Source organism: Schistocerca gregaria, chromosome 1 (genome assembly GCF_023897955.1).
Source record: "Schistocerca gregaria isolate iqSchGreg1 chromosome 1, iqSchGreg1.2, whole genome shotgun sequence".
In the NCBI taxonomy this organism is placed as follows: Eukaryota; Metazoa; Arthropoda; class Insecta; order Orthoptera; family Acrididae; genus Schistocerca; species Schistocerca gregaria.
Genome location: NC_064920.1, coordinates 413,623,844 through 413,645,623, shown reverse-complemented (window position 1 = coordinate 413,645,623; position 21,780 = coordinate 413,623,844). Strand labels below are relative to the sequence as shown.

Below are 21,780 nucleotides of genomic sequence, written 5' to 3'. Positions count from 1 at the left end.
AGGCAAAGATGATGTTGAATGACAGGTGAGGTATGAGTGGCGGCAACTTGAAATTAGCGGAGATTGAAGCCTGGTTTATAATGAGAAGAGAGGAAATATTGAAGGGCAAGTTCCCATCTCTGGAGTTCAGATAGGTTGGTGTTGGTGGGAAGTATCCAGATAACCCGGACGGTGTAACACTGTGCCAAGCTGTGCTGGCCGTGCACCAAGGCATGTTTAGCCACAGGGTGATCCTCATTACCAACAAACACTGTCTGCCTGTGTCCATTCATGCGAATGGACAGTTTGTTGCTGGTCATTCCCACATAGAAAGCGTCACAGTGTAGGCAGGTCAGTTGGTAAATCACGTGGGTGCTTTCACACGTGGCTCTGCCTTTGATCGTGTACACCTTCTGGGTTATAGGACTGGAGTAGGTGGTGGTGGGAGGGTGCATAGGACAGGTTTTACACCGGAGGCAGTTACAAGGGTAGGAGCCAGAGGGTAGGGAAGGTGGTTTGGGGATTTCATAGGGATGAACCAAGAGGTTACGAAGGTTAGGTGGACGGTGAAAAGACACTCTTGGTGGAGTGGGGAGGATTTAATGAAGGATGGATCTCATTTCGGGGCAAGATTTTAGGAAGTCGTATCCCTGCTGGAGAGCCACATTCAGAGTCTGATCCAGTCCCGGGAAGTATCCTGTCACAAGTGGGGCACTTTTGGGGTTCTTCTGTGAGAGGTTCTGGGTTTGAGGGGATGAGGAAGTGGCTCTGGTTATTTGCTTCTGTACTAGGTCGGGAGGGTAGTTGCGGGATGCGAAAGCTGTTTTCAGGTTGTTGGTGTAATGGTTCAGGGATTCAGGACTGGAGCAGATTCGTTTGCCACGAAGGCCTAGGCTGAAGGGAAGGGACCGTTTGCCGTTTGATATAGAATGGGTGGCAGCTGTCATAATGGAGGTACTGTTGCTTGTTGGTGGGTTTGATGTGGACGGATGTGTGAAGCTGGCCATTGGACAGATGGAGGTCAACGTCTAGGAAAGTGGCATGGGATTTGGAGTAGGACCAGGTGAATCTGATGGAACCAAAGGAGTTGAGGTTGGAGAGGAAATTCTGGAGTTGTGTGAGTCCAGATCATGAAGATGTCATCAATAAATCTGTACCAAACTTTGGGTTGGCAGGCTTGGGTAACCAAGAAGGCTTCCTCTAAGTGACCCATAAATAAGTTGGCATACGAGGGGGCCATCCTGGTAACCATGGCTGTTCCCTCTAACTGTTGGTATGTCTGGCCTTCAAAAGTGAAGAAATTGTGGGTCAGGATGAAGCTGGCTAAGATGATGAGGAAAGAGGTTTTAGGTAGAGTGGCAGGTGATCGGCATGAAAGGAAGTGCTCCATTGGAGCGAGGCCCTGGACGTGCGGGATATTTGTGTATAGGGAAGTGGCATCAATGGTTACAAGGATGGTTTTCGAGGGTAACAGACTGGGTAAGGATTCCAGGCGTTCGAGAAAGTGGTTGGTGTCTTTGATGAAGGATGGGAGACTGCAACCCATTACATGCAGTCTCCCATCCTTCATCAACGACACCAACCACTTTCTTGAACGCCTGGAATCCTTACCCAGTCTGTTACTTTTCATTCAACCTTCATACATGTATCCAACTGCCCAGCATCCCAAAGTAACTGGTCACTGCACCCTCACAGAAAAAATCTTTGCCCATCTAGATCACACCTTCAGGCTATTACCCATAACCTATCCTATTATATAAAAGGCACTAACCATTACACTGCACACTCCCCCAGTTACTGTTACAACCTGGTGCCCTGCTCATCACTGTCAGCGCCACGTCCCTCTACACTAACATCCCCAGTGCTCATGGCCTTGCCACTACTGAACACTTAATATCCCAGCACCCAACTGACTCCAAACCTACAGCCTCTTACCTGGTCACTATGAAATACAATTATTTCTCCTTTGAAGGCATCATGTGTAAACAAATCTGTGGTCCAAAACTGGGCGCTCCAGCAATGGGCACTCACATGCCACCATTTTATGCCAATTTATTCATGGGTCATCTAAAAGAATCTTTCTATCCACCTAGAACCCCAAAACCCCTCAAACACTTCAAATTCACTGATGAAAACTTCATGATCTGGACCAAGGGTGAGCATACTCAATCCACATTCCTCCAGAACCATAACATTTCCTTCATTCGCTTCACCTGGTCCTCCTCAGCCCAACAAGCCACTTTGCCCTATGTCGACATCCAGCTCAGTGATGGCTACATCAGTACTTCCGTCAACATCAAACCTATCAACCACCAACAATACCTCTACTCTGATTGTTTCCACTTATTCCACACAAAATAGTCCCTCCCTCATAGCATAACCACTGGTGGTTATTGCATCTATAGTGACGAAAAGTCCTCCAAATATGCCAAGGATCTCACTGAGGCCTACACAGACCAAAATTATCCCCCCCCCCCCCCCCCCCCCCCGTCCCTATCTCCCACGCCTTTTCTTCTCAGACACTTGCTATTCCTTGCATATCCACTGTCTGACCACAAATGGGACAGCTCCCCCCTCCCCTCCATGATTCTGTACCACCCAGAAATGGAGCAACTGAATCAATTTCTCTGCCATGGTTTCAAATACCTCTTGTCACATCCAGAAATGAGACATATCCTACCCAGTCCCCTCACAGTGGTATTCCACCATCTACCTAATCTATGCAGAATCCTTGTCCGTCCCTAGTCTGCACCTGTTCCCATCCCCTTGCTCCCATGGCTCATATCCCTGCAATAGACCTAGATGCAAACCTGTTCCATACATCCTCCCCATACTGTCTACTCCAGTTGTGTCACACCCATCTTCTATCCACCAAAAGCAGAAACACCTATGAAAAAAGTCATTAATCTAGCAACCTAGCTGGAATCATTGTGTGGCTTTTCACATGGGCACAAAAACTAACAAGCTACCTGTCCACATTAGCAGCCACTGACAAATAATGGCCAAAGGCAGCTAGACCACTCAGTTGCTGAGCTTGTCATGCAACATGATGACCTCAATCTCAATGACAGCTTCACTATCTATGTATTCTTTCCAACAGCAGCTATTGCACAAAAAATGGCTCTGAGCACTATGGGACTTAACATCTGAGGTCATCAGTCCCCTAGAACTTAGAACTTCTTAAACCTAACTAACCTGAGGACATCAAACACACCCATGCCTGAGGCAGGATCCGAACCTGCGACCATAGCGGTCCCGTGGCTCTGGTCTGAAGCGCCTAGAACCGCATGGCCACACCAGCTATTGCACAGATGGGAACTGTCTTTGCAACATATCCTCCATTCTCATAACTGTGTTGCCTCACTTTTCCCTGTTCTCCATCTGCCTCTATACTCTTTCCTTTGGTACTACTCTAGCCCTGCACATGCCTTCTTCTGACGTTTCATCTCCAGGTCGTAACAGTGTATCCAAATTTCATCTCCTGTCACAATTGAATGGAGAAAGGCGTGACCTTCATTCTCATAATGCAAGAGTCGTTCCTAGCAAATTTAAAGTCTGTGCGCTTTCATTTCAGGAGTCAGCATCTGGGGTAGCCATCGTGCACAGATCTTCTGATAACCAAGCAAAGCAATAATGTGACCCACATGTTCTTGTGAAATGCCGATTGTGCTAGCAGTTTCTCTCTGAGTGATACAACAATTGTCCTGAATCAGTCTGACAACATTTTGCTTGTGAAACTCTATGGTTGCTGTCACAGGACATCAAACTCTTTGTTTGTCACGCAGGTCAGATGTTCCCACCTCAGTATCTTTAAACTTATTTTCCCAACAGTGCACAGTACTTTCTGCTGTCAACAATTCAATGACTTCACATTACTTAAATTGCATTGAATGACCGTCTGCGCAGGGCGCCATACTTTACATTGTAACAACACAACTGTTCAATGCTTCCCACCAACTGGAGCTGTAGAGAAGAGGCTACGGAACAAGCCAGTACCTGCTGCATACCAATTCTGCCAACTGTTGAAGAGTTATGAAGATGGAAGCATTACTTTCCAGTTAACCCTTGTACCTTAGGAAGCATGTAGAAGATATAAATGCAGGGAGTGGTGGGGTGAGGTGAGTGATAGACTCAGAGGAGAGGTTCTAAGATGGAACTAGGGATTTGAGGAGAGAGAGAGAGAGAGAGAGAGAGAGAGAGAGAGAGAGAGATATTCAATTGAATTTTTGGAATGATGTCACTGTGGCAGGGCTTGTAGCTTGTAGGTGGACATACGTGACTGTTAGCGGACTTCCTCATTCAGGTAACCCCTGCAGTTGATAACCACTGTGGTAGAGCATTTGTAGGCAATTAGGATTATAAAGTCAGGGTCAGTTTTTGGGTGATGGATTGTGTTTCATTCTGCAGATGTGCTTTGGTTCCCTTATTGGGAGATTTGGGGATGATGGTGAGGCAAGGTTTCAGTTTAGGAAATTCTGGAAAGTTAACAGGAGATTAATGGGGGTAGTGGGGTTGGATTATGATAGATAAAGGAGTAAGCTGAGAAAGGCAGTGTTCAGAACTGGTTTTGGATTGAGTCTGGTTGTGGTTAGTGGCAAAAAGTGTCACCTCTGTAGGGACTAAGAGAAGGAGAGAAGGTCTTTAGTTAAGCCCAAGTTGATTGAATTTGAGAATGGGGCAAAAGATAAGATGTTTGGGAAGGATTGATACTTCTGTGGGACTGAGGCTTTTGGAGGGCAGTTTTATGAATGTGCTGTGGGTTTATGTTTTTTTGTGTGGCCATCTTCTGCAGCAGCTGATAACATCTGTTATTATAGGTTATCTGTCTTGAGCTGACTGCAATGTAATTGAAAATAATTACATTTATTTACAAAACATCTTGTGTAGAATTGATATTTCTTTACATAGTCTGCACCTTCCCCTCTTGCTAGCAGTGGTTGATGTTGAGAGGCTTAAGTTCATATCTGCAGTTTTTGGCATTTTGCATTGTTTCCTACACTGCACTATTTATAATTGACTTTCTTAACTGTTTTTCATTCATCACTGCTACAGTGTTTATGCTTATCCCTATGCATAAATACTGCATAAACACTGGTCAGGCCATTCAGGAGATTCCATGAGGTAGGCAATAATGCAGGAACAGTATCTGGGGCTGGGTTTTGGGTGGGGACAGAGAAATTTATCTATGTTGGCAGATATGGAATGGGCAAGTATCCACATGAAGGATAAAACACACACACACACACACACACACACACACACACACACACACACACACACACAAACAAACAAACAAACAAACAAATATATGTGAGTGCCTTATTTTGAAAAGAAAATAGATGAAACATAGGAAGTATATTGAACAAGATTAAAAGAAAATAATACTGATGTCAAAACAGGATGATTCAGAGCGAAAATAAATATAAACAAAATAGTGGTAATTGAATGAGCTGCAGGTGGGTGTTTGTTGAATGAAGGTGGGTGGAGAGAGAGAAGGCATATATGTGAATGGATTTGGGGGGGTCAATATGGTGCGTTCTTCAATAAGTGTAGAGGGGGTTGCTGTTCGGTATCTGCTGTGACAAAATACAGGGCTATTCAAAAAGAAAGAACAGATTTCAAACATCAGTTGCTTCCAGACTACAAAGGATAGAAACACAATCCTGAAGTTCCTGGAAAGAGAAAACTTCAAATTTATTAATATTTGTTGTGTCACACATGGTGCTCACAATGAATGCATAAAAATTTGATCTTTTCTCTCCACAGGAACATTGGAATTGTGTTTCTATGTTTTGTAGTTTGGAAGCAATAAATGTTTGAAGTCTGTTCCTTCTTTTTTAATAGCAGTGTACATATGGCACAGGTAGGATTAGGAAAAAGCATGAAATCAGATGTGAGTTAAGGAAGTCGGTGGGATCAGTTTGAAGATCCATGAACAATTATATATGTGGAGAGATTGTGCGACATAGGCTACTGTACCTGTTGTCCATGTGGGCACATAACCATGTGTTCTGGGTGGACTAGACAGTAGATACAAGGTGGCTTGGAAGTAGTAGTCATTGGGCATGTGATAGGTGGTTGAAAGTGCCTGCAGTTTGGATGGTGACTAGGAAACCTAGGGACATTCAAAAAGAAAAGGACGGAAAGGGAGTAATGTTGTGAGGATTATTCCGTCTCGGATTTTCCATTGTTTCATTTTATGTGTCATATTCAAGTCGTTGGACATAAAAGTTATCAGTGTGTTAATGCAACAACTTGGAAGCAGCAGATTTAAAACAGATTAAGATACTTAAATAAATACTATAAACTTATTTGTTATTTACTGTACATACAACAGAAAAATGTATGCAATTGTGTGACTTTTTAAACACTTACATGTAAAGTGCTCTGAAGATGTGTAGAAACAGTTTAGCAAGTGGGATGCCTCAGGTGGTATTTTTAAATGTGGGTTGGTGAAGAATTGATTTTGTGAGACTAAATACTCTATTGATTGGTTATGTTACTGCATGATATACATCATTCTTGTGCAGAGGTTTTGTAATCTGTTGATTGTTATTTTGCGTTGCTGTGAAATCTGATGCAATACCAAACATCAGTAAATTTTACTCACAGGTCTGTAGACTTTATTAGTGATGATATGTGGTATGAAGGGTATCTGTTTCATTTAAGAGCAGAAACCACTCTTAGTTTGGCATGTGGAGAATTGATGTTACATTAGTAGACAATTATCCCAACATTCTGTTGTCAACGATTATAAAAATGGTAGCTAGAATGTGAAATCAACATCTTACTAGGTCTTTTGTAATTTAGGACCTCTTTACCTGCTTCTATGGTTCTATTTAAGTTATGTGGTCCTGTTGGAGTTGGCTGTTTAATGTAACATGCTACTCCCACTCCCTGCACACATACATGCACACTTCTCTCCCTTTGTATCACATCAATTTCTATTAAAGGAATTTTGTGGATACAGTCAGTGACATATTTCTGCACATCTGATCCAGTCTTCTGATTGTTCTTCAGTCCAAGAGATGCTGAGTAACTAACTGTTCCATATCTGCCCTCCATCTCTGGACATTACAATGTGTTTTTAACCACACCCCCCCCCCCCCCCCCCAAAAAAAAAAAGAGGAGAGAGAGAGAGAGAGAGAGAGAGAGAGAAGAAGAAGAAGAAGAAGAAGAAGAAGAAAAGGAGTTTTTATTTGAAATCTATCACTAAAGTTTTACAAATCAGATTGTTTATTGTTATTTTATCCATGAAAGCTATCATATTCTTTATTAATAACACTGGTTGCAGCCACATACCATATTATCCACATCCTCAGAACAGACATTGATACTGTCAAATGGCTGCTTTCTTTGAGGAGGTCATATTTTTCTGCAGTGCACATTTTTCTGTGCATCTCTTCTACATTGAGCAATTGCAGGTTCTGCAATCTTTGTATCAGATACCTCTAGGAAGGAAACAGTACCCAGTCTGTGTAAAAACAGTGCCACAGTGTAGAATATTCTGTGCCAGTCGTTTTTAGACACTTGTTTTATCAAGCACCTTCTAATATTTTACCATGTCTTATGATCTCAACATTGATGGGACATTGAACCTTAATTTTTCTTTCTTTCTGTATTTCTTTCTTTCATACATTCTTTCAAGATTTTTCAAGTAATTTGAGGAATTACAGAAGATTTTCTTCCATTTACAAATTCACAGTTGTATTACATTTAAGAATATGCCACCTTTAGTAGTTAAACCTCTGCAACTGAAAGTAACAGGTTGATGTTTGCTTCTAATTCTAAACAATGATATTTGCAACATAACAAGAGTACTCAGGCTGTCTTATTTATTCAGTTTGTTGTCATAGACTTTTAGTACTAGAAATATTCTGCCCATAGCCATATCTATCCAACATTTAATTTCATATCTACTAACTTAGATTTTCTGCAACTGGTCTTTTTGCTGTAAATAAGACTACAGCACTTCATTTGTCTTGAATAAGTATTTCACGAGACAAAAATCAAACAATGGAAAATCCCAGATGGAATGTAATAATATTATGAGAAAGAAAGTTGCTATTCACCATATACCGGAGATGCTGAATCGCAGATAGGCACAACATAAAGACTCTACAGTTAAAGCTTTTAGCCATTGGCCTTTGTCAACAATAGACACACACATATGCACATACATACACTCACGCGAACACAACTCACGCACACAACTGCAGTCTCAGGCAACTGAAACCAAGCAAGACAACAAATACAATTGTGTCTTTTACTTATTTTAATTCTTTTTAGGTTGTAGCTGACTCCGCCAATAGCAACCAAAATTAAAACAAGTACACACATTTAGCAAGTATTTTACTTGCATGAAAAATGAAATGAACGTTGTCTTCTGCTTGCTATAGTCCATTTTAACAGTGTGTATCATTTTTGCAAATTCCCTGTTTTTTTTGTTTTTTTTTCCTTCTTTTTTTTCAGATATGCACCAGCAGAGAGATAGCAGTCAGTAGTACATCCCTTGGATCAGAAAGAACTTTGGACTCAGGTGACTATTTGCAAAACAACAGCACAGTTACAGCAAAAAGAGGGAGACAAATAGACAGAAATGAGGAAATACTCAGCATTCAGGACCAGGAGAGAAACAATATCAGGCCTAGTGTATGTTTCTTCCACAATTACCATAATTGATTAAAATTGAAATCTGTCTTACATTACTCAGAGTTCATTTCATCACACTTTAATTATTACGGTAGTAAATTGGTACATAGTGTGTATGGTGAGAGACTATGACCCTGTATTTAATATGTTGCCCACATTTCATCTTTCATACAACAGTGAAACACATAGCATTGTTGTAGTGCGATGTTAGTTGTAATGTAGTGGTATGGCAAATATACTGCATACAGTGTGATGCTCACTGTCAGTGAAAGGTGTATTGGGTGATTCCTAGTTTAATTCAGTGAAAACTCGCAATGTAAATTAATATGTTTAGTTAACTGCTTTCAATGACCGGTTGTATACGACCCGGGACAACCTGGAGATCCAGGAAAAACCCAGGCATTTTTTCATCCGTGAGAAAACTGGGGAAAACCCGGGATATTTTTAGAATTCCGGGAATTTTTCATTGTTTTAGTTTTCAGTTAAATTTTTGTAATTTTGACTGGTAAGAACCGATACTCTAAAAAAGCATATTACTGTATCCCACTACTGCAGAATAATACTTCAACAATAAAACACAGAATAATACTTCAACAATAAAACATAAACGAGAGAGAAAAAACGAAAATAACTTAAATTGCAAAGGAAATGCGTCATATACAACAACAACACACACTACTCATGCAAGTCTGCCAATTGAAAATGTGTCAAAGGCAGACTATGCAGTGCTTCATAACAACAAATTGCCTCCAATGAGTGTGAAGTCGCAACTGTTTACATCGATTTGTTTTAGCAGTGTCACGTTTGAGTAGTAGATTCTCCCGCTTGTGACTACAGGAATGTGGCTGTTAGCGTGGAAGCAGTCGCAGCAAGCAGCTAGATGCTACCGGGAAAAGGGGGCACCAAATTCATATCCTTGAGGGGAAAAAAAACTTGTTTCACAAAGCGCCTAGCATCCTGCGCACGTTTGTCTATCTATTATTCAGATGATTCTGAAACCCTTCCCTGTTGGTTTTGGAACACTTTTGAATACATTTAAAGCTGATTTCTGAATGAATCATAAGTTGACTTTTGAATGCATGCATAGTATACATGCTATCTCTGTCAGGAGAATCCTCGTCGCATCTAGAAATAAACTGTAAGGCAAAAGGGGACGGGGCTATACGAGCTGAGGGAGTAAAGCCGAACGGATGAATGCCAATCGCTGTCTGATTATGTGGTTGATTGGGTTTGCGAAAGATCAGCATTGTTATAATTACCAGCAAAATCCGTAGATTCAGACTACCAGAATGGAAATAAACAACTGACAGGAATAACAGGTAAGAAAGATAATACATAATTTTCTTGGTGTATCCAAGAAAATGAAATTTTGACAGAAAATTTTTGGCCAGATTGCTACACTAGTAATCACCAGTAGTACAGTCCCTGGCTAGCAGCCGCGTAAGTTCTATTCTGGAAGTAATGCAGAAAACGTGTTGCTCGAACACGTAATAACGCTAACTGGAAAATAATCGTGGGATAACTAAACCTGTGATTCTGGCAGGGTTAGTGAAGTTAATCAGCGAACAAATTTTGACAGTGGCAGGAATAGCTACAGAATTGGTAATTCCAAGATTGTTTGTTAGAATGGGGAAGGAGAAGAAACGGGGACATCACACAAATTATGGAAGAATAAGATGATTCCAAATTTATATAAAAATTTCTGAATACTACTTTTCGTTCTCATGCTTGAGAAGCTGGTGCATATGATTGAAATGTGAAACTATTTCCTAACATAAAGCTTTTTGGTTGTTTGTAGTAGGCCTAATAGGCATTTGATATTGGTACTTCGTGGATTATATTCTGTCGTGTTATAAAAATGGCCATTTGTGCCAAAACAGTCACTTTTATTTGGTGTGTTACAAAATTGCTGTCATATTAGAAAGGCCTATTTTGTTTTATCTAGCAGACAGTGACAAAATAGATGTAATCAGACCAAGAAACCACACAGTCTTGGGTATTAATGTATTAACAGCTCTTTCAGTATTAGATAACGACATTTCGATTTTTCATGTAGCAAAACGTTTGACGAACTTTGATGAGGTAATAGATTCTTTCGCAGAAAGGAAAGCACGCCATGTAAAGCTGTAGCAAGATTAGAGAGAAAAAAATTCTAGGAGCTAAGGTTTGAAGAAATTTGTAATTTCTTGTTTATCTCTTGTCAGTATTGGTTTTATATATCCTATATTTAATTTTATGTCACATAAAACAGCAAGTTATTAACTAATAGGCAATAAAGAGTTTAGATTTTCTGAAGAGTTCTTGTTCTCTCGATTACAAACAATCCCATCCGCTATTAATTTTTTAAAAAAAAAAAGAGGCTGTCAAACCGGCCGATGGGAGCAGGAGAGGCACTACAGGACATTTCAATTTCCACTCTCCTGAATACAGTTGGGTTGTGTGGTGGAAAAATGCTTTATGAAGAGGCGTGGAACTGACATACTCAGACCAAATAATATTTCCTCGAATACATATGTTTTATGTTTCACATTTTTTAGAAAGATGTGCGCTACAAGATGAACATATTTTGAAAATTTGATTTTTTTAGTATTGACCCGGTTCGCAAATGTTGTAGATCCAGGGCTGATGCGCAGAGCAGTCTGAGTTATAGTGGATAGCCCTCACGTGACCCGTGTTCACATTTAGTGATCTTGCTGTTTCCCCTTTGTTTACTCTCACATCAAATGAAAACAAAATGGATATCTGTGACCGGGAGCTATCAAGTGAATTAAAACACATTCACATAATAATGGAAGGCTGAAATATGTCATTAGTTTCAGATTTTATTTTATTTTCACCTTTCTGACAGTCAAGCATTAATCGCCTTGCAGAACAATGAAGTTATTTTTTTATGTTTGCTAAAGAAATTTGACTTTTATTAACCTTTTCCGCAGAGACAGTCAATGTATTTGAAACGAAATGTTTAATTCCACATTACTGGCTAGTTTCAACTGTTCGCTGCATTTCAAGTGCACGTTTTCATTTTCTATCACGTATTGCATTATGCCATAATAAAGAACCAAACATGATATAATACAGCACTGGTGCTCCATGAAAATTTACATCCTGAAAACCACCCTCAAAAGCTTAATATCAGGTTGAGGTCTACTTCATTGGGAATATGGACATACGAATGTGCACTTTAAGCATGCACTTTAAATTTACACATTTTAGTATGGTTCACAAAATTCGACGCTCTTGGAGTATCTTCTGATGTCTTGTATCTTTTATAACATAATGTATGATCTTTCAATGTTTTATACGTACGTACATACATACGGGCTTCCTACGTCACAATAGCTACCCAAGCTTGGTGTCGCCTGTTATCTGCGCTCCCTGGGAACTGCTGAAATGAACCTATTTCTAACAGTTCACGGGAAAATATTTCGAATAGTGGTTTGAAAAGCATTACTTTCAAAGTAAATATCATTTTACATAAGTTGAACATGTGCAAGAATGTACCAAGAATTTATTAAATCACTGAGCATTTGACTCTCATTTAAAAATCAACTCTTTGATGACGAGCCATTTAGATTTAAAAATCAACACCTTGATGATGAGCCATTTAGAAAAATTTTGAACCCTGAAGATCAGACATTTATGTCATTATTAAAAATATTACTGGCATATTTGTATGATAATATCTTCAAGTGTAACACATGCAAAAAAGATCAACAGTATATGCGAAAGCTTAGCTTCTCTTCCAGCTTGAGACCAATATTATATGTGAAAGCTTTGCTTTTCTTGTAGCAATACTATGTATATGAATTTAAACTATTAACTTGCCCTGTTTGTGTGTTCATGCTACTTAACAGTGATGTTGCTGTTGGCTGACTACATCACGTGTCTTATGCTCTTAATATCCGCTGTCTTCGGCTGGCGAGATCACGTAACATGAGCTACGAATGGCTTACAAAAGCGCATCGAAATCTTGATTTCAATGATTCAGAAAGTAACATGCGGTGTTGTGGTGGAATGCCAGTGTATATTTTCGTACTACGAAAATACGCAGTGTACATGTTGCTGCACATCAAAGATATTTCAAAAATGTGGTTTTTTTTTCCCCTGGGTTTTGTTTTCTAAAGTACCGGCAAATTGCACGCCCGTGTATAAAACCATAACCATTCAAAGGATTGATAAGGGAAAGTATACTGTCACCCGGGAGAAAGTGTATTTTTAACCAGGAAATCCGGAAAAAGTCCGGGAATTTTTTTCCTTGTCCACGTATACACCCTGAATGAGCAGTGTGCCCCTACAAATCCATTGATGAGGATCTGGATTCAAATCTTATCGATTTATCCAGATTTCTGTTTTTCATAGCTTTCCTAAATCACTTAAGATGAATGATTTGCTAATTTTTTCAACTGACCTTTCCTGATAATCTTCCTCCTCTCTTTACCAACATTTCTTTTGTAAGGTTGTTATTGAAAAGACATCTTCATTCAACTTGAATTTATGATCCTTGTATAAATTTCATATTTCCTCAAGGTAACAGCTTGACATCTTTAGGTGGTTGCAGCCAATTACTGCCAGCAAGTAGCAGCTGCCAGTCTTCTTATGCAGTCCATGTCCAGAAGCAGCATGTGCATGACAAAGTTCCTTCCAGATTGATGACGGTAGGGTATTGAGAGCCTCCTATAAGGAACCAATGTGTGGACTTCCACATGTGCAGTAGGAAGCTGGTGCTACTGTTGGGTGTTGCAGTAGCCAAGATGCAAACTAAAATTTACAGCCAAATGGGTCTTCCACAGTGCACTGGGAGGGGGGCAGCTGTTATTGGGAATTCCTATTTTTGTCATTGTGCTCTGAAGGCAGAAGTGCAGGTTTCGATGCCGTACTTAGCTGGAATCCTGAATCTCTATTGATAAAGATTATTTCTAATGCAAATATAAATAACCTCCTTTATAAGGCAGTCCCAGAAATGTGAAACTGTTAATAGAATTTACAGGTTTATCTGATTATCCTAAGCAGTTATAATGATCACATTCATGACAATGGTCAGCATGAAAATGGTCAACATGAAACTTGTCTGTCCAATGTATGAAAATATTGTGCACACTTTGTTTCTCAAGTCTGAGATTGTGTTTTGTAGGACCCAACAAATTTTTCAGTTTTGTAGGGGACAAAAGCATATTTAATATTGTGTATGTTGATGAACAATTGACAGGAATAGGGGAAAAAAATACAGTAGAAGAAGAATGGGTAGCTCTGAGGGATGTAGTAGTGAAGGCAGCAGAGGATAAAGTAGGTACAAAGACGAGGGCTGCTAGAAATCCTTGGGTAACAGAAGAAATATTGAATTTAATTGATGAAAGGAGAAAATATAAAAATGCAGTAAATAAAGCAGGCAAAAAGGAATACAAACGTCTCAAAAATGAGATCGACAGGAAGTGCAAAATGGCTAAACAGGGATGGCTAGAGGACAAATGTAAGGATGTAGAAGCTTATCTCACTAGGGGTAAGATAGATACTGCCTACAGGAAAATTAAAGAGACCTTTGGAGAGAAGAGAACCACGTGTATGAATATTAAGAGCTCAGATGGCAGCCCAGTTCTAAGCAAAGAAGGGAAGGCAGAAAGGTGGAAGGAGTATATAGAAGGTTTATACAAGGGCGATGTACTTGAGGACAATATTATGGAAATGGAAGAGGATGTAGATGAAGACGAAATGGGAGATACGATACTGCGTGAAGAGTTTGACAGAGCACTGAAAGACCTGAGTCGAAACAAGGCCCCCGGAGTAGACAACATTCCATTAGAACTACTGACGGCCTTGGGACAACCTGTCCTGACAAAACTCTACCAGCTGGTGAGCAAGATGTATGAGACAGGCGAAATACCCTCAGACTTCAAGAAGAATATAATAATTCCAATCCCAAAGAAAGCAGGTGCTGACAGATGTGAAAATTACCGAACTATCAGTTTAATAAGCCACGGCTGCAAAATACTAATGCGAATTCTTTACAGACGAATGGAAAAACTGGTAGATGCAGACCTCGGGGAGGATCAGTTTGGATTCCGTCGAAATGTTGGAACACGTGAGGCAATACAGACCTTACGACTTATCTTAGAAGAAAGATTAAGAAAAGGCAAACCTACGTTTCTAGCATTTGTAGACTTAGAGAAAGCTTTTGACAATGTTGACTGGAATACTCTTTTTCAAATTCTAAAGGTGGCAGGGGTAAAATACAGGGAGCGAAAGGCTATTTATAATTTGTACAGAAACCAGATGGCAGTCATAAGAGTCGAGGGGCATGAAAGGGAAGCAGTGGTTGGGAAAGGAGTGAGACAGGGTTGTAGCCTCTCCCCGATGTTATTCAATCTGTATATTGAGCAAGCAGTAAAGGAAACAAAAGAAAAATTTGGAGTAGGTATTAAAATTCATGGAGACGAAGTAAAAACTTTGAGGTTCGCCGATGACATTGTAATTCTGTCAGAGACGGCAAAGGACTTGGAAGAGCAGTTGAACGGAATGGACAGTGTCTTGAAAGGAGGATATAAGATGAACATTAACAAAAGCAAAACGAGGATAATGGAATGTAGTCAAATTAAATCGGGTGATGCTGAGGGAATTAGATTAGGAAATGAGACACTTAAAGTAGTAAAGGAGTTTTGCTATTTAGGAAGTAAAATAACTGATGATGGTCGAAGTAGAGAGGATATAAAATGTAGACTGGCAATGGCAAGGAAAGCGTTTCTGAAGAAGAGAAATTTGTTAACATCGAATATAGATTTATGTATCAGGAAGTCGTTTCTGAAAGTATTTGTTTGGAGTGTAGCCATGTATGGAAGTGAAACATGGACGATAACTAGTTTGGACAAGAAGAGAATAGAAGCTTTCGAAATGTGGTGCTACAGAAGAATACTGAAGATAAGGTGGATAGAGCACGTAACTAATGAGGAGGTATTGAATAGGATTGGGGAGAAGAGAAGTTTGTGGCACAACTTGACTAGAAGAAGGGATCGGTTGGTAGGACATGTTTTGAGGCATCAAGGGATCACAAATTTAGCATTGGAGGGCAGCGTGGAGGGTAAAAATCGTAGAGGGAGACCGAGAGATGAGTACACTAAGCAGATTCAGAAGGATGTAGGTTGCAGTAGGTACTGGGAGATGAAGCAGCTTGCACAGGATAGAGTAGCATGGAGAGCTGCATCAAACCAGTCTCAGGACTGAAGACAACAACAACAACAACATGTTGATGATTCTTCTAGAGAAGGAAAGTTGCTACTCCCCATATAGCTGAGAAGCTGCGTCACGATAGGCACAACAAAAAGTGTTTCTTCTTTTTATTTCTCTACTTTCCGCTACTTACCCCCTCCCCCTCCATACCTTCTCTCCTGCCTTCCTTCTAAACTGCAACACTTCACTGACCGCCACACCCACAATACTATCCCTCCCCCTCCCACTCCACCCTCGTGCTTACCCCACCCAGTCGCCACTCCCATCATGCACTGGTGGTGCTGTTCGCAATGTGGTATGTATAGTAGTGAATGTCTCAGTGTTTTCGTTTTGGTTCCTGGTACAGTAAATTTGTTTCTCCGAAGCCATGATCTGCAAAACAACTTTTTTTTGTAAGTTGAAGCTCACCAGGCAGGTTGTCAGGTTTGGGAGTGACAAGTCCTCTGTGAACCTGATTGTGAATACACAATAGGATGGTGCATTGTGGTAACAACTTGCAGTCGGCAGATATAGATAGGAGTGAGTTAGCTTGCAGTATGTGCTGTGCCTCAGTGCTCTTGATATTGTTGAATATTTCACCAATAGCCTTGTGCTTGGGTGTATGCTTAGCGAGCAACACAAAAACTGCAAAACATGACTGACTGAAGGTCCTAACATATAGTGATTCAGCCATGTGCGATAAGAGCGAATGTTGCTGCAGGTTAGATGAACAGGGAGTGTTTTGCAAAAGTTATAGGTTATGGTTTCATTGGACAATTGCTGTGGGGAAGAGAATGGGTGATCAATGGGGCTTTCCATGGAATTGTAGATTGTGAAAAGAGATTGGGTGCTGGGATAAAATGGCAAACAAAGGGTAACAGGAGAAAATTTTGTTGGCAAATTTGAAATTCCATTAAGCATTAGATTTTGCTTACTACCATAACTGGAGGAGGAGGACCCTCCTACAGATGTAGAGAAATCGAGGGTGCAGCAGTACAATGCGGGAAAAACTTACCGATAAGTCGGGTGAAAATGAACAGGAAAAGAATAGTTCTGCTGTTAGGAAGCAGTACAAAGAGGGGTGTAGACCAGCAGCTACAGGAAAAATTAGCTGCAGAATACCTTACCACAAGTTTTGTGTTAACAGATGTTAATACTTGAGTGAGCTGGGAAAACAAAAAATACTGTATTAGGGATGGCCTGGACAAAATAGAAGAAGCTACTGAACACTCAAGTGTAGATTTTGTGGAGGTTCCATGACACCGTGACAAGTCCTGTCGTAACTGTGCTGTAAAGCAAGTGAACATGGAGCTGAGAGGGCTTCTTTAGATGGATGCAGAATTTCGTATTGTTGCTGTTCCAGTAAGAAGGTGGGGATATACTTCTCAGGGGCTTGCATGAATAGGAGAGTAAAGTCAAGGTAGCAGATCTATTAGCAGAAAACATAAGGGGACCACCGGCACACACAGGAAAAATGCAGTGGTTATGGGAGTCAGGTGAGATACTGACTTTAGGACAAATACTGAATTCAGACAGATTTAAGAAAATTAAATTGTCAGCTGTCCCATGTTCATCTTATAATAATAGAAGGATAAATGAGATGAAAGTGCTTCGCCAAAATATTAAGGGGGTAGAAAATAAAGTTAAAGAATTTTTAGTTTGTGTGCAAGACCTTAGAAGTTGGGAAGAAACTAATGTAATTTCCCTGTCTGAACACCATATAACCAAGGGTTAGAACATCTTTAATGTAAGTGGTTACAAGTTAGCTGAATATTCATGTGGAACTAATGTGGGTAAAGGAGTTGTCACATTCATAAAAAAGGGATATAAAAACAAAAATGTGGAAATATGTAAATTCTGCATGGATAAGAACATAGAAGCATGTCCTTGAGAGTTGCTTTTGGGAAATGTATTATTTGTAGTTTTTATAGTGTATAGTTCATATGAGGTGGATAATATCTCCAATAAGACACCAAGACATTGTGGGTCTGTAAAATATAATGTTATTAGTCACTTACGTAATGCACCATTAATTCAGGGTGTTTTTCCTAGAAAAAAAATGAAATATGCAATTGTTAGGACACTATAAAAAGGATGACTCAACAGGTGTCAGTAACAATTCTCATTTTAGTAACCATTCCCATTTTGTCTCCTATATGATTTTCTAAAAATTTTGGGAAGGTAATGTACTCCAGGGTTCCCACCCACCTGTGTCACAATGGGATACTTAGCCAATCACATTTCATAAGGGCCATTCTACTGTGTCAGCTGTTCAAGCAATACAAAGACAGCTGCAACATCTCTGTTGAGAGAAATTACAATGGGAGCCCTCATAGGGTCCGATCATTGGCCTGTAACTGTTCTTGCTTTATGTTAATGATCTGCCATTTTATTTGAATCAGGAGGCAGACTTATTCCTATTTGCAGATGATACAATCATTGTTGGGAAGCTGAGCAAAGAAGCATCAACAGAGAAAGAAGTAAATGATGTTTTCATGGAAGTTACTGAACTGCACAAAAGGACTAGCTTTAAACTTGGGAAAACCAGAGTTCATCCAATTTTGTATATTGTCAGAAATATTGGAGTAACCTTGTTTACTGACCAGAAATAATAAATGGGATAGGAAGTTATAAGCAGTTAGGTGCGCATATCGATGAAAACTTAAAATTGTAATCACCATATAGTAGACATTCCAAAAACTTTAGTTTCAGTTGCTTTTGCCATAAGGATAATTGCCAGCTTTGGGGATACAGAAGTCAACAGGTTAATGTATTTTGCATATTTTCATTCACTGATATCGTATGGGATAATATTATGGGGCAACTGCTCACTTAGGCACAAAATATTCATTGCACAGAGTATAATAATTAGAACTATGTACGGGGTTCACAGACATACCTGTTTCAAGCATCACTTTAAGCAACTAGGACTATCAACCACATCACAGCCTCATAGTAAATTTATTCAGTTGTGAAATTAGTTATAAACAACACTTCTAACAAGTAAGTTGGCAAGTAACAGAGATAACCATTACCCTTTAATGGGTATAACTTTGACACAGAAAGGGGTCAAATATGCAGCTATAAGAAATTTTGTCACACTTCCCAATATTTTTCAGATATAGATTAGAAGCACTAGGGTATAAAAAGTGCATACGGAAGGATTTTTAGGGTTAGTGATTCATTTGTCATGGTCATCAGCAATTGGATGGCTCTCAGGACAGCTGTGCTGAATTTAGAGGCAAGTAATGTTTGCAACATTCATTCTGGGGTACAACCATGCCGCACCCATGAATATATATTCCTACTGAAAAGCTTCAGCCACTTGGAGATTGTCACATTGTGGGCCTCTGGGTAGCTGGATAGACGTATTGAAGGATTGCTGCACATGTTAAGGACAGTATCTCAGTGTTGTGTCACTGCTTTCAACAGTGGCTGCGGAACATACACCTGAAGAGTAGGCTCTGGACATTCATGTGGCACAGGTGCATGCCAAGAGTGACACATTCTTTGAGCAGTGGTGGCTGACCGAGCATCATCCAGGGATGAAATTTGGACACGTTTACTTGCTGTGTCATCAGGAACCATTGGGAAATAGTTAAAATAATGTGTAACTCTGTTGGTGGGTTACCGCTGACACCATGACACCACCAAGCATGGCCGCTCTGTTGTCATGAAGAGAGTACACTGTCTGAGTGCGAGCGGTGGACATACACGTGTGTGATGTGGAGTTGGTGAGCTGCCTATTTGAGAGTGCATTGTTTCATAACAAGGCAAAGTTACTAGTGCCTGCTACATTGCACAAGCTGTTATCGCCATGCACTGGTACCGCGTGCCGCAGGTTATGAATCCGTACCAGACGGCATGGATGTCGAAGACCCCTAGAGGTCTCTGCACCATAAAGCGTGGCAGTGTGCGCCTCCTGGCCCAAGTTTAATGTGAGGGGGCCACAGTGGAACATGTGGTCCCAGTGGCCAACAACGGCGTCCCCAATCATGTATTCAAGCACCTGTCTCTCGCTCAGCCAGTCAGTCTAATCTTTGCATGCGTCTATTGACATCTCGCCTCACACAGCGTGTTTACGCTACTTTGATCTGTGTATGAGTGGACGTGGTTGATTCGTGAGGTCTTCTTCTGACTCCATTGTTTCTTGCTTGTTGTGGTTAGTAGGGTCTCACTCGGTTGTCCTTCGTTGTTTCTGTCCATCCTCTCCCGTTTGTGTTGTTGTTTGCGGGCTGCACCGTGGGTCCCATCATGCTTTCCTTCACGACAACCCCGCGGCGGTTCTGGCAGCGGTTGCAACATTTTTGGTGACGAAGTAAATGGTGGTCATTGCTAGCATGGAGGCGAAGTTGGCCTGTCTGCTGGAGCAACAGCAGCAGCTCATGCAGCAGCAGCAGCAGACATCTTACAACAGTCGCTGTGGTTTGCTAACGGACAAAGCAGATGCCCGGGATGCATTACCACAACAGCTTCTGAGTCCTCGGGTGTCCAATGCTTTCCCCCATCCACCGTTATTCCCACCATTTAATGACACAAAAGAAGACTGGGAAACATACTTACATCAGCTGAAAAATCGTTTCACGGCTTTTCAAGTCACAGATGACTCCTTGCAATGGTCGTAGTTTTTGTCTTGGGCCTCCCCAGACACATTCTCTCTCTTTCCATGTGCACCAATCAGGAGTGCAAGGCTTCGTATGTGGACTCCCTGATCCGGGATGTGGTGGTTCAGCTGGGTACCAATCCTGAGGTCCACACTGCAGCGTTGAAACTCAATAACCCCTCCTTGGAAGAGATTCTCCGCATTGCACACTCCTTCAAAAGTGCTCAGGTGGCTAACGAGCATCTTACAGCATGACCGCAAGTGGCGGTGATTGATGCGTCTCGGCGGGGTCCGCCCTCACACCGTTGATATGGTCATGCCAACAGAGGCCAGCGCCATCGGGACTCCACTTTATCTGACGTCTCTATGGCGTCGGCACGTCCGGTCTCCCCTCGTCGCAGGTCACGCGGCCCACTTCCATCTTGCCCACAGTGCTTTATCGCACATTCTCGAGCTGATTGTCCCCACCGCTGGAAAACGTGCACCCTGTGTAACAAGGAGGGCCACATCCGATCGGTTTGTCTTAGTCGCTCGACTCGCTCCAGTCCTGCCCCTCCTGGGCCTTAAGATTCTGTCCACACTCTGCAATCGGTAGTCCCACAGGATGACCCATCAGTGCAGAAGCTTTTCCTCACGCTCCGCCTTTTAATTGAGGATGTCAGTTTTCAGGTCGACACTGGGGCCACCATTTTCCTGATTAATATGGTGACGTATACCCTTCTGGGCTCTCCTGAGTTGTCATCTCCCTCTCGGTGTTTGGTCGCCTACGTAGACGGTTCCATTCCCCTTCACGGGCAGTTTGTCGTCCAGGCAACTTACAAACGTGTTCCCCGGCGCCTACCCATCCATTGGCTTCGAATATTTTTGCGTTTCAGCTTTTTGGCTTTTCAATTTCCGATGAATATAATGTCGTTTCCACGGCTGTTCCTTTTCAGGACTTGGACAATCTGTGCTCCGCTTTTGCATTGTTGTTTGCTCTGAATCTCAGATGTGCTTCCGATTTTCAGGTGCACATCACACTTCGGCCGGGTGCACAGCCTCAGTTTCTCCGGGCCTGGCCCCTTCCAGTGGCCTTACGGCCAGTGGTCAAGCAGGAACTTGATCGGCTCCAGGCTGCTGGTGTTCTGGAGCCTGTGACATACAATGTCTGGGCAACACCATTGGTGGTCATACGGAAACCCAATGGGTCCCTTCAGCTGTGTGGGGACTTCGGAACTACTGTCAATGTTCAGTCCCTCGTCAACACTTGCGCAATCCCCTACAGGGAGACCTTCATGCCAAGCTTGCTGGGGGCGAGTACTTTTCAAGAACGACCTGGCAGAGGCATACCACCAGTTACCCTTGGATGC

General features: G+C 41.3%; 1 protein-coding gene across 2 annotated transcripts in view; it reads left to right on the top strand.

Moving 5' to 3' along the window:
- LOC126350104 (rotatin) overlaps window positions 1–21,780 on the top strand; it is a 372,299-nt gene that overhangs the window by 75,162 nt on the left and 275,357 nt on the right. For both annotated transcript variants that reach the window (XM_050002488.1, XM_050002487.1), the window contains one exon: window positions 8,452–8,631. In XM_050002488.1, the coding sequence (XP_049858445.1) occupies window positions 8,452–8,631 (180 nt within the window). The remainder of the gene's footprint in view (window positions 1–8,451; window positions 8,632–21,780) is intronic.